Source organism: Alligator sinensis, unplaced genomic scaffold, assembly GCF_000455745.1.
Source record: "Alligator sinensis unplaced genomic scaffold, ASM45574v1 scaffold1452_1, whole genome shotgun sequence".
In the NCBI taxonomy this organism is placed as follows: Eukaryota; Metazoa; Chordata; order Crocodylia; family Alligatoridae; genus Alligator; species Alligator sinensis.
Window position 1 is genome coordinate 47,354 of NW_005842994.1, and position 13,979 is coordinate 61,332.

The following is a 13,979-nucleotide window of genomic DNA, read 5'->3' on the forward strand; positions in this document are numbered from 1 at the left end:
ATGTATGTATATAATATAGACATAAAACATATACATTAAATATATACATAACACATACATAAAACACATAAATACACACGTATATATAATATATACATGAAACATATATATAAAATATATATATAAAACACACATATATATACATAAAACATACATAAAACACACTTTATATATGTATATATATAATATAGACATGAAACATACATAAAATATATACATAAAACACACACATATATAATACATAAAACATATACATAAAACACACATATGTGTGTGTGTATATATATATAATGTATACATGAAACATATATATAAAATATATATATGTTTTATGTATGTCTGTGTATGTGTATATATATATTTTATAGATTCATAGATGTTAGGGCCAGAAGGGACCTCAACAGATCATCGAGTCCGACCCCCTGCCTGGGCAGGAAAGGGCGCTGGGTGTAGATGACCCCAGCTAGTAACCTCCTCTTGAAGACCTCCAGGGTAGGGGAAAGCGCCACCTCCCTTGGGAGCCCGTTCCAAATTTTGGCCACCCTTACCTTTATGAATGTGTGTGTGTGTGTGTCTGTGTGTGTATATATATATATATAAAATATGTTATATTATATATATATTATATATATGAAGCTTTATTTAGACTAGTATATTTTGGTGCCTCGAGGCATGTACTTGTCACCCCTCGTTAGCTGTGTCTTAAGGGCTGCCTTCTATGAAAACGCACTGTGTCAGCGGCATTCAGACAGCAGCAAAGATGGGTTTCGTGTGCGGGGCTTTGACACCTTCTGGGGGAATCGCTGCAACACTCGGTGACGTGGAAGGGGTGCAGGGTGGGGAAAGGCGGAGAAGAGAAAGCACACAAAACTGTTCCTCCTTGTGTTGTGTTCTTCTGCAGAACCCTGCTCGGGTCGAATCTGCCCCTCTAGTTCTCTACTTGGAAGCGTGTAGCTAGGCTTTTTATTATTATTATTATTTTTGGAGTGTGTGAAAGTAATTACAGGTTTCGTAAAATTGTGTTCTTTTCCGAGAATTCCAGTTGCTTTGATTAGCAGCCCGACAAGCAAAGCTAGCCCAGGGTTATTGAAAAGGCACCACGACGAGTCAATCTCCTTTGCTGTCCCTTTATTTTTCATTTGATATCTCTCTCTAATTTTCTGTTCTTTTCTTCTCCCTTTAAAAAAAAAAAAAAAATAGGGGGTTGAATTCCAGGTAGGGTTTATACATGCTTTGTCATTGTCGGTGCTTTGGGCCTAATCCTGGCAGAGGCTGGGTACCATTTGGAAATTGTGAACCGTCTCAGCGCTGCTGAAATGAAAAGGAGCCAGGTGTACTTAGCACCTGCTAGGAGTATGCCCTTAGTGAGAGGAGCAGAAGGGCCAGGGCTCACTTAGGACCTGCGCTAAATAGGGTAAGGCTGTGAAAACAAAGGCTCTTCCAGATATGCCTTCTTTCAGGGGCGTTTGTTGTAAAGACTGCCTCCCCTGTCTTCCCAGTGGTCTGTTTGAGACACACGTGATTCCCAGCTGGGACCGCAAAGACATGCACTAGGATGACTGAGAACTGCAACTTCTGTATGTCAGCAGGTCCCTCTTGCAAGCTGAACTGCTATCCCGGTGCGCCCATGCACTTTCTCCCTTTGTGCGTGTGTGCGCGTGCGTGTGTGTGTGTGTACGTATTACGTGTATATTGGAGAATGTGGGTGCAGCTATGCTTTTCAGACGGCTGCAGGAATTGAATTTCAGCTTCACCTTGAGAAATGCCGAGAGATTAAAAATTAGGCCGTTTGTAATCAATCAGGATTGATGGGATGTAAAATAAATAAAAATATAAACATAAAATCAGACACACATAATCCATGCAAATTAAATTGTACTCACCTTCCACGTCAGAATTGCTGCCACGGCTCTTAAATCACAGACGTTTTAAAACTGAGTTTAAAATGTGTTCTCCCAATTGTCGAGTAATCCGTATAGGTTCCCTTCCCCACCTCCCACCCCTGAGATCTGTATCACTATACTTCTACCTAGCAATTTACATGTATTTTATTTGAGTGCCGTTTGATGTCTGTTATGATGAAAATGTCAATGTTCTAATGATTAAATTGATTTTCCCCCCCCTGCTTTCTAGAAACAGTATAGCTGCCTCAGCAGTGTGTGCCTTCAATCTGAGTGCCATTACTCAGGCATTCAATGGCCCTTTCAGATACCAGGAGAATCCAAGATCAGCGTGGCTGCCAACTATAAACCCCACCCCTAATTTTCAGGTATTCTTGCAGCACTTGAATTTGCTTCAGACCCTTTTACGTTTTTCTTTAATGCGGTTGTTGTACTGGGTTGACTTTTATGGAGCCCGTGAGTCTAGTAGAAACATGAGCCGAGTACCATTTGTTGAACTCCACTGTGGAAGGCATAGTGGAAAACTTGGTTGTGGGTGAGGGCAATAAGGTGATTTTATATACATCAGAATACTTAATTATTTTTGCATGTGCTTTTTTTAAATGTTCAAGATTTACCAAAATATTTCAGCAGCATGAACAAGAGGGGGAAATAGTGACATTTATGGAAGATTCTAGTTCCGGTAAAAGAACGAGGAAAAAATATTTGTAGGTCTGATTTCTCAGCTGTTAAAGGTACCTGCTTTTCCACCACACATTTAGTCTGTGCAGTGCATTGCCACAATTGTTATACTGAGGCCATAGATTACTCAGGTTTCAAGGCAAGATTGAGGCTAGGGACAGACATTCAAAAGCCTGAGGCTGAATTGATTCAGTCTTCACAGGTTAGTCTAAGCTGGCTAAGCTAAACCGGTTTGTAACCTCATAGACATCCCCTCTGGACTGAAGGAATACAAGCACATGCCTGCAGTGGCTCGGGTTAGAGCAGCCCTCCCTTCCCTTCCACAGTGCTGATGGAGGGGGGGGAGGGGATGGCCAGCCCCGCAGGACGCTCTAATTAGGGAGGGGTTCCCCCCCCACCTCGCTGTTGATAACAGAGCATTGAGTTACACAGCAGGGAGTTACATAGGGACTTGTTAGCATTTATCACCCCATCAAACAAAGCAAAGCTTCTCTCATTAGTTCAAGCTCTTCTTAAACAATTTTTTTCCAAGGAAGGAACGGAGGAACATTACCAGCCACCTGTTGATTAGCTCCAAAAATCCCTAAGCCGACACTGTCCTGTCTGCCTTTGTCCTGTCTCCCACATCACGGACCGTAGCCAGCATGTGGTCTGCTAGCTAGTGCTGATAGGTGTCTGTGTAAGGCAGAGGGGATGGGGGAATGAATCCCTGCTTGAGCAGGGAGTGATGGCGGGGGGGAAGGGGGAGCAGGAGGAAGCCAGGCAGACACGGGAGAGAGGGAGCCAGGGAGCAGGGGGAGAGGGGCCAGCCCTGCGGGGCTGGAGCAGAGAATAGAGCCCCCGCCCACCGTTGCAATGCATCTGGGATGCGGGAGGATGCTGATGTAACTTAAACCAGGAAGGGGTCTGGGACAGACACTGCATACGCCAGTTTGACCCAAATCCCTGAAGTCTGATACTACATTCAACCAGGTTTATCTCAAACTGCCATTTTCGAACTGGCTTGTGTGCAGTGAACATCTGTTCTGTTACAAGTATAAACCAGTTTGTGATCGCTAAAACCAGTTTATGTGTAATGCCTGTCCCTAGCCTGAATGTTTATATGGATAATGAGAATAGCTAATGTTTGTCATAAGAAAGATTTAAAAATGGACCAAGTGTGGAAGGACTGCTGCAGGCCATAAGCTGCCCTCTAATTAAGAGAGAGAAGAGGAGAGGGTCCACGAAAGAGTCATTCCAACATTTCCTAGTGCAGGGTTTCATCCGTCATTCACTGAAGCCACTAGGACTGTTACCTACTGGAGATTATGATGGGCTGGATGGGCTACAGGTCTGACAGCGCAGGAATTCCCGTGTGCTCATTGCTACCATAGGTAGGAACACGGATCTGATGGGAGCACATCTGTATGTTCCACAAAGGACTTCCAGATCTAGTCCTTTGATCAAGATTGGTTGTCTTTTTATGAGAGATCCTGTATCTGAGTGGTCCCCAGCTTTCACTGCCCAGAAACAGCAATATCAAGCAAGTAGCATGCTGCAGACAGCATCATACTTTGCTCTTCCTGTCAACCTCAGCTTCACATATTTAATTTCCCCCGGCTGCAGGCAACATCAGAGCATCTCGTGGGCAAAAATGTTGCCTGGTAACCACGGGCTGGAGACCACTGCTTTTGTCCAGCTGGAAGATATGGGCTAGCTGCAGGAATTACTGGTGAAATTCTTTGGTTTGTGAGTTCCACAGGAGGCCGGTTTAGATGATCATAATACTCCCTTTTGGCCTTAAAATCTGTGTGTTGGCAGTATTCCAGCATCCTGAGACTTAGAGCCAATTTGCAAAAATATGGAACAGATTGCAACCACCTTCCATCCAGATTCAGAGTCAGCACAGCGCAGGACCTCGCTGCGGGGAGAACTTGGCTGATTCTGGCCATCCGTGAGCAGCTCCAGCCAGCTGGACTCCCAGGGGCCCAGTGGGCCTCCTTCCAGATTTGGTCAATCTAGTTCCCAGTCCGCGAGTCTGTAATGCAGAGGTGCAATCCATGCAGACTGTGGGTCCCAACGTGCATTACTCCACCTTGACTGGCTACATTTTGGCCACCCCTGGACTGGGTGCACTTGGAAAAGAAAGCCCAGCTGGAGATCTGGTCGTAGCAAACACTCTCAGTCTCTCATTTAAAGGAGAGTTCAGAGCACTCAGGACCTGGCTGGGCTGAGCCCTAGATGAATAGGGTGGGGGTGCACAAATGAATCTGGAAAAGATTTATATCCAGTGAAAGATATCAGATATAATGGGAGAGTGGAGAGATTGCAGGACCAAGATGAGACAGTTAACAGAAGCAAGAAATAAGAAAGGGAAAGGAAAGTCTGTGGCAGGCGAAGGGAAGATTGCAAAAAGAGATTAGGACATTTTTCAAGTACACAAGGAACAAGAGGTCAGTGAAGGGCCTTTAGGAGATGACAAGGGTAATTTAGTGACAGGAGAGGCAGATATTGCAAAAAAATTAAATTAATTCTTAGGCTTGGCGTTCACAAAGGAAGATGAGGGAAGGATGCCAGAAACAGGGTCCCCTTCTCCCCCACCCCGAGGAAGGAGAAGTACTGAAGGATACTGAGTATCAGGACAGTGCAGATAATCAGGAAATTAGAACAAAAAATAAAGCAAACCCAGAGGGATGCTGTGTCAGCACAAGGGCTGCCAAAAGACCAAAAGGATTATCTCCAACTCGACAAGAATAGAACATGATACAAACAGTGACACCCCAGGCACCCGGATTCCTTCTGCAACATGGGGCGGTAAAGGAAAAGGGAGCACTAGGGGAGAACCGGCATGCCCGAAGCACGACACAAGGTTATGTCCAGAAAGACAGTGGGGAGGAGAAGGGAAAAAAGCAAGAGATCAGAAATGCTTTAGAGCTAGGATTAGGCACTAATGAAATCCAAAGGACCTTTTCTGGTTTAAAACTCCTTTGCAAGGGCATGTCAAAAAACTTCTGATCTCTACAGTAGATGTGATGTATTTGGAAAGATGCCAAAGATGCTAACCAGAGGGCCGGTTCCTTGGCTGGTCTAAATCAGCACAGCCCCGTTGAGTTGAGTGAAGTTGCACCATCTTGGCCTAAAAAAGGTAGCAGCAGGTTGCCTGCAGAGATTCACCCAACTGGCGCTTTCCTTTCCAAAGGAAGGTTTCACCAGCAATTGTGTTAAACCTCTTTGTGGTATGCCGTTATGCTAGCTCCTGTTGGCTAACTGCCCCAGCAGGAGTGTTGGTAGTGCACACTGAGACTCGGTCTGTGCAGCATGCCTTGGGGAATAGCTTGGGCCACAAAGTGCTGCCCTTAGTTCCCATTAAGGGCAACCAGATTGGGAGTCAGTAAATTCACCCCCTCTCTTACTGTGCAGTAACATGTAGATTAATCCAAATAAGATGGTCCTCATGAGAAACCCTAGTGTGTTTTTTTTCTGCTGTAACGTCCAGTAGTTCATGGTCACCAGATAACAGAGGCAGTGCAGTCCAGTGGATCGGGTTTGAGAGTGAGCACTAAGTATGAGCTTGCCCGTAATTCCTGTAGGGTTGGCTTGGGCTCCTCATCTTGCATAGGGCGTTAATGGAAACCTTCTTGTCTTCTCCATGGTATGAGGACTGAAGGTCCAACCCTGGTCCCACTGACATTAGTGGCAAACCTGTCATTGTCTAAAGCAGCAGTACAGTCTTCTACTGTGCTTTGAAAATATTAAGTGCTAGACATTAAAGTAAAGATACAAGGTAAATTCTGCGGTGACTCAGGCCTCCTAACGAGGTACTCAGAACAGTTAAAAGGAGCAAAGACAGCGATTCCCCTTCCTCCACCTAAGGAGGCTGGATGGCCATGGGAAGTGAACTGGGAGGACTGAAGGTGCCACTGACATTAGTAGCAAAGATCTCATTTGAAGGGGCAGATTCACTCTACCTAGCTCCTACCTGTGAAGATGTCGGGGCTGCAGGCAAGTTACAGGCCAGCTTCCTTCCGAAGGATGACTTAAATCAGAGGAACCTGTTGGGAAGGGAATTTGAATGGGGAAGGTGAGGTGGGGAGCTCATTGTTTTCAGACAAGAGCGCATTTTTGGGGGGGTTGCAATTCAGGTTCATACAGCACTCGAGGTGAGAGGGGTTATCTAGGGGGAACTCCAAAAGGAGTAGCAGTTCAGGGGTTTCTTATCTCCTCCAAATGTCTTTGCCCATTCTAGTTTTTTATTTATTAGGATTACAGCTAATTTGTAATCCCCGTGGCCAATCTATAGATGTACAAGCATGTTGGTGTCACTCAGCCATCAAATACAACATCCCTGACCAATGGACCAGTGTGGAGAAGTATCTTTATGGGATAAACCATGAAGACCAAACCTAGCTGTAGTACAGGCAATGGGCGTGTCTACACGTTTATTAATGTGCTTTAGGTAATACACATTAAATCTTGTACCGCTGTTGTGAGGTACTAGAAACATGTGCATTAGCCTACTTTAATGCACAATAGCTAAAGAGCATGGGTTTTTTTTTTACGCTTTACTGTGCATTAAAGTAGCCTAATGTGCATTAAAGCACATGGATCAGGTAGACGCACCCAGTTAGTATAATGGAGGGCTGAACACGAAAGGCCTTACTCAGTCATGCCTCCCAGAGTAGTCAACAGGTATTTTTTTCATAGCGAAGGGATCCAGGATTTGGTCTAGGGCCATTTGGACGGGATAAAAAAACGCAGCTGGTTGAATTCCTGTCTTCCATGTTTAGTGCGGGACGTTGAAGGACGACAGCCCTAATGAGAACCTAACTGAAAGGATCCTCCAGGATGCCCAGCGCTTGTTCCTGATGAACGACGTGGTTCAGCCCATGACTGTAGATCCGTACGTGACTCAGGACAGCATTCGGTTTTCCAAATTGGTGGTCGATATTGTTCAGGGGAAGGATACTCTCTACCACGTGATGTATATTGGGACAGGTAAGAGTATTATTGCTTATGGGAGTTCTTTTTGCTTGTTCACAGACCTAATAGCCTGACTCTGAGGTCACTGCTCGGGTTGTATTCAGTGCCCACCCGGTCAAAAGTCCATGGAGTTAGTTGCCTGAGTAAGAAATAGATCCAAACAGGATAGAGGACTTGAGATAAGATCCATAGGAAAGAAGCCGTAAATCCAGGATTTGTAAAAAAGCAAAAGATGATCTCGTTCCTTTGGTAACATGTGCTTTCCGTCTGATTAGTTATAATGGCCGTGGGAAAGGTCAAAGGGCTTGCCCTTGATTGCTGAATCAGGGTGGGCTTGTGCAGACTAAATTGTCTGTCTGCTACCGCGTACCTGTCTCTATAGCAGCAGCAATGGCACTTCCTGCCAGGGTTGCTGCGAGGCACAAGTATTTGTAATAGCGATACTGTGCCTTATTCTAGGCACCATTTATCATATGACCTTAGGGTGCTTCCATGAATTTGCATGCATTATATTCTCCTCGTTACAGGTGGGCAAACTGAGGCAGACCTTTCTTTAAGACCACACAGCAATTCAGTGGTCTGCCTCTACTGGAAAGCACAAGAACCTTGGATGTAAGACACAAGAGAAGGACACCGTATTACAAATGGCTGTCTTAACCCATATTTACACTTATGATGAAAGTTAAATTAAATAGTTTGATTAATCAGAGCAGATGGCCAGCCTCATGGGTATCATGTTGCTGTCCTCTATTGCAAGAGCATTGACTTTAAAATAAGATAAATTGCCTCTGTAAGTGTTAGTTTAATCTAACATCTGAATGCAGAGTCGTTGTCTCAGTCTTGTGTTACCATCTTCCAGGATTGTGTCATAATTTATCTCACTGTTACCACCACTTACTTTGAAAGTGCTCATCTTTGATGTATTTTAGTAACATTCCCACTGTTTTAAGCCTGCATGGAAATGATCGTGATGAGAAAACTGTAATTAGGATGAAATATGATGTTCTTCTGCCAATTCAACACGTTGATTCCTTAAGTGAGGTGCCCCAGTTACAATGGCAGGAGCGAAGGCCGGGACTTGAATTCCATCTGTTTTTTGCCTCTCACCATCTGTGGGGACATCATTGTGGCTTACTTTTGGGATGTTTTTCGTGCATATCCTCTATAGGACCACTAGTCCATCAACTGAATAAATCAACAACACGGATAGTGCTAATATACACATGCTTTGACACACACATCACTCATTGCCATTGCACTCTATCTAGATAATCTCCCAACCAGAAAGACCACTTGTAGCTTGGGAACGATCAGTTAGGGTGCATCTACATGTTCAATTAATGTGCTTTAGGTAATGCGCATTAAATTGAGTACCTCCGTTGTGAGGTACTAGAAAAATGTGCATTAACCTATTTTAATGTGCATTAGCTAAAAAGCACTGTTTTTTTGTTGGTGATGCTTTAATGTGCATTAAAATAGGCTAGTGCGCATTAAAGCGCACATATAGTCACGCCCTTAGATTTCGAGCCTATTCAGTCTTTGCCGTGACAGCTGAGCTGTCCAGCCAGGAGCACTGTTTGCTATTTGTGTTGGCAAAGAAAAAGGACTTATCTACTCCATAAAGTAATAGGAACGTATGACTGAAAGGGGACCCCTTGGACACTGAGTGTGTTCTCCTGCTATTGCTGTGCAGAGCTGTTCTGGGAGACGGGCGGGTGCTTGGTTCCCAGCCCTCACTCGGCCCCTGGAATAGGCAGCTCCGCACCATGCAGAGCTGCTCAGGGGGCCAGGCAGGGGCTGGGTTCCCAGCTCCCGCGCACCCTCCAGAGCTACCAGCTCAGTGCTGGGAGCCAGGACCAGGTGCAGAGAACTCCCCAGTCCCAGTGATGATCAGCTCCCAGCTTCTGGGGGGAACTGGGAGCTGAGCAGTGCCAGGACCATGGGCACAGAGCTCTCTGTCCCCTGTGACTTCCTGCTGCCTAGGATGACCGGGAGCAAATTTACTCCTGGTTAGCATTGGTGATGCCTGAGATTGGTGTTGCACCTCCTGCAAAAAACACCAGAGACACTGCCGGCGGTGTCTTCGGGAAGTCGCCACTGGCCACCACCCCACCTCGCCACCGACACCACCAGTGGTGTTGGTGGGCAGTCCCCAATCGCTGCTGGCTGCCGCTGCCGGTGGCATCTGTGGGTGGTCGCTGACCACTGGTCGGTGCTTGCCCCCTCTCCCACCCACTGACACTGCTGTGGCCGCCTGCGGGAGCTCCCCGCTCGGCCCACCCGCACCGCCAACACTGCTGTGGCCGCTTGCGGGAGCTCGCTGCCGCCACGTCCCCACCACCGCTGCCACCGCCTGCAGGAGCTTGCTGTGCCCCCCCAGCCTCTGGGGGCATGCATTGTTCATGCTGGTCAGCATCTACACGAGTGTTACTGCGCAGTAACTCCTGCACAGTTAATCTAACACCTGTATTTACAAGTACTAGCTAACTGCACGTTAGCCTAAATTACTGCACAGCAAACGATGCGCGCATGTAGACAGTCATGCTTTACTGTCCAGTAGATTAGTCTGCTGCGCACTAAAGCATCTCATGTAGACACTCCTAGCTCCACTTAAAACAAAGTAATAGTTTTGCCCTAAAAACAGTTGGAAGGCTGCCACACAACCTTACGCCTCTGCTAGTTAGAAACTTTTTTCTAGTTTCCAGCTTGAATTGATCCATAACCAGTTGAGCTAAGGACACCTGAACACATGAATGAGAATTGACCCTGCAAGCTAAGGCAATTTGTGGGTACAAACACGTTTGAAGAGCAGTAGAAGGCTAGCCTGAAAGCTGCTGTGTAATGTGATGCTGCTAATCGCTAGTGTTCGTGCCAGATGCAAAATTGAGCCAATATCTCTGAGATTTACCTGTGTCTTGCTTCTTGTTCCCTTAGAGTACGGCACCATTTTGAAGGCACTTTCTACCACTAATCGGAGCCTGAGGAGTTGTTATTTAGAGGAAATGCAAATTCTTCCCGCCGGTCAACAGGAACCAATCAAGAGCCTCCAAATCCTGCACAGTGACAGGTCACTGTTTGTGGGTTTAAATAATGGAGTGCTAAAAATTCCTCTGGAGAGGTGTTCAATGTACAGAACAGAAGGGTAAGCAAATTTATGGCTCTGATATATTCCACTCCGGCTTAAAAAGAAAAGCACCGGGGAAACATATTCTAGTCTGATTCATTTTAGAAGGCTTTTTTTTCATCATCAGGAGACGCATGCAAGGTTTTCGTGGGAGCGTATATCCTGACAGATAGGCTCGTGGTGCCAGCAGCAATGGGAATGAGCTGTATTGTTTTTGGTAATATCAATTAGGCCTCATCAGAAACGAATCACATGTTTACGGAGGAAGAATATCTACCATTTGCTTTCTGTTGCTTTTTTTTTTTACCTTGACGTTTTGGGGTGGATTTGATCAACTCCCTGCATTTTGTTGGTCGCTCTCTGGAAAGCCACAGCGCTCTGCATTTCTGGTCCTGGCTTTTAAACGATTGCCTCCCAAACTTTCACAGCACAGAGCAGAGTTGGACGGCAACTTTTTACTGTTTTTAAAAGCCAGTAACTCATTTCACCTGCACCTGGAAGGGCGCTATGTTTCAACTGTTCTTTGGGTGCATCTGATAACTTTTATTAGACCAACTTACATGGTTGGAAAAAAATGTAAGTTGGTCTAATAAAAGAGATCAGATTCACCCAAAGGACCTTGTCTGCTTATGTCCTTAGACCAACACGGCTACAACCTACACCCACGTTTCAACTGCACTTTTTGAAAGGGAGGGGAGGGAAAAAAAAGCTTTCTTTCAGTTTTCACTCCTGGTTGCAAAGCCCAAATGCACCCAGAGCTGAGTACAAAAGATTTCTTTGTTGAAGTGGCCTGTCCCCATTTTCAGCAGGTAAAGCTGTGGGATATCAGGTGGCCGAGACACAGGCTCGAGGGATCTGTGTCCTACATCTTTAGCCTGCGTGTGAAGGGGTCCAGCTGTGGGGATTAATTTTTTTGCTTTGAAGCTTCCCTTCCCTCTTCATTGTTACCTCTGTGCTGCTACCTTACATGATTGAAAGCCTCATATGAAAGTCAACCAACCAACTTTCAGGGGGCAAAACCTGGACCGTAGACCTGGGACACTGCACCGACCTCTGGAACCAGAAGGAAGTCGTTTACACCACTTCTTCCAGCCGGGGTAACCGCCCTAGTGCATGGCTGAACTGGCACTAATCCTCTCCCCCAGATGCAGCCCCACGAGGACGCAGGTCAGGGGGTAGCCTGTGTCTGTCCCCCAACCTGGAAGCAGCGTGTCTGCATTCCTACTGCACCCTACAGCGTTGTGCTGTGTCCTCTTTGCATATACAACAGGGTACTGCTTGGTGCTGATCAAGGGCCAGGTTTTTAAATTTGGGACAAGCGTTGCATTTCAGGAAGTCCTCAGGGACACTGACACAGCCCTTAAATTCAGGACTGTCCTAGAAACTCCAGGATGGCTTGTCACAAAACCAGAAATAGATGTCCTTGATACTTGGAAAAAAGGGAAGCGGTTCATTAGCACTCCCTCAAGTAGCTACCTCTTTCATGGCCTCTTGCAAAACCTCCCTGGTCCCACTCCTAAGAAACCTTCGATGGTAAATGTCACAATTATTTTATTTCTAATGGGGTTAAAGTGATCCACTGGCTTGTTTTAAAGATGCTTCCCCCTCTTGCTATTTTGCCCCAGCCTCTGCAGTATAATTATCCCTTTCGGGGAAAAAAGAAATCTTTAGTTGCTGCAATTTTGACTCAGAAGTTGTGAATGCATAAAGGCTTAGCTCCTCGTACCGAGTTTGCTACAGAAGGATTTAGTCAGAGAAAGGGAACCAGCATTGAAAAATGTCACCCTATCCTCAAGCCTTAGCAGCTGAGATTAAAGGAGACAGAACACAAGAGATTTCCTTTTCACAGTGTGTCCCATCATGAAAATGATTCCCAAATTAAACTTGCTGGTCATTTTTAAAATGTGAATGTGTGCCATTTCAAGGGATGGTGCACAGCACAACCCTATGAAGGTCAATGCTGAAGTCCTCACAACTGCCTGAGAAATAAATAGTTCCCCGCTCCATTGTGCTGAAGGTCTGGGGGGCGAGGTAATGTTGTGGGAGTGGGTTCGTGGGAGTCCCTGGCTCTCATGAAACTAGGGGCAGCACAGTCTTCCCAATTAAATACTTTACTGTTCTGCAACAATTCAGAGTAGAATTCAGATGAGCATGCTGTTACGATCCCCGCCAAACATGGTTTTGCTTCACCGTGCAAGTTCATCTCTAGCTTACATGTCTGGCTGGTGCCCCTCTTCCTGGGGAAGGTTTTAATTTTTCTCCAAACAAAACTTTGCAGATGCCTCTTCAGTAAAATGTGGCACCCCTGAGCTCTTTCTGGGGGCTGGAGGTTCAAAATCCATTCCTTGTTGATTAGTTGTACCCTAGCACTAGGTACTTGAAAGTACACTGCGGTTGTCAAGTTGACTGAGCTAAGCAGAAGTACCTGTGAAAGGCTGAACGGAGCTGTACCAAAATATGACAAGGTCAGGAAAAGAGGTCTAGATGGCCCATTCGGTTAGCCTGTGAGAGGTACGCCAGTCATGTTACTGGTGGTGCACAATGGAGCGATGTGGTTAGCACCTCATCTGCCCACCTTTGGGCAGTTAGCATCTCATCTGCCCACCTTTGGGCAGTTAGCATCTCATCTGCTCAGCTTTGGGCAGCTAGCACCTCATCCACCCACCTTTGGGCAGCTGGCACCTCATCCGCCCAGCTTTGGGCAGCTAGCACCTCATCTGCCCACCTTTGGGTAGTTAGCGCCTCATCTGCCCACCTTTGGGCAGCTAGCACCTCATCTGCCCCGCTTTGGGCAGCTAGCACCTCATCTGCCCCGCTTTGGGCAGCTAGCACCTCATCCGCCCAGCTTTGGGCAGCTAGCACCTCATCTGCCCACCTTTGGGCAGTTAGCGCCTCATCTGCCCACCTTTGGGCAGTTAGCATTTCATCTGCCCAGTTTTGGGCAGTTAGCATCTCATCTGTCCAGCTTTGGGCAGTTAACATCTCATCTGCTCAGCTTTGGGCATTTAGCGCCTCATCTGCCCACCTTTGGGCAGCTAGCACCTCATCCGCCCAGCTTTGGGCAGTTTGCACCTCATCTGCCCATCTTTGGGCAGTTAGTGTCTCATCTGCCCACCTTTGGGCAGTTAGCACCTCATCTGCCCAGCTTTGAGCAGTTAGCATCCCATCTGTCCAGCTGTGTGCAGTTAGCTTCTCATCTGCTCAGCTTTGGGCAGTTAGCACCTCATCCGCCCAGCTTGCACAACCATATCCCCATTCAGAACTGGGCTGTCTGGGAGCTTGAGCTCATGTCTCCTAAATAAGGCACCTTATCC

General features: G+C 46.3%; 1 protein-coding gene across 1 annotated transcript in view; it reads left to right on the forward strand.

Moving 5' to 3' along the window:
* The window catches only part of SEMA5B (semaphorin 5B), a gene marked incomplete at its 5' end in the record, with an annotated part of 98,285 nt that overhangs the window by 24,333 nt on the left and 59,973 nt on the right, over nt 1-13,979 (forward strand). The window contains 3 exon segments of the mRNA XM_006036643.2: nt 2,134-2,269; nt 7,349-7,556; nt 10,476-10,683. Of these exon segments, the coding sequence (XP_006036705.1) occupies nt 2,134-2,269; nt 7,349-7,556; nt 10,476-10,683 (552 nt within the window).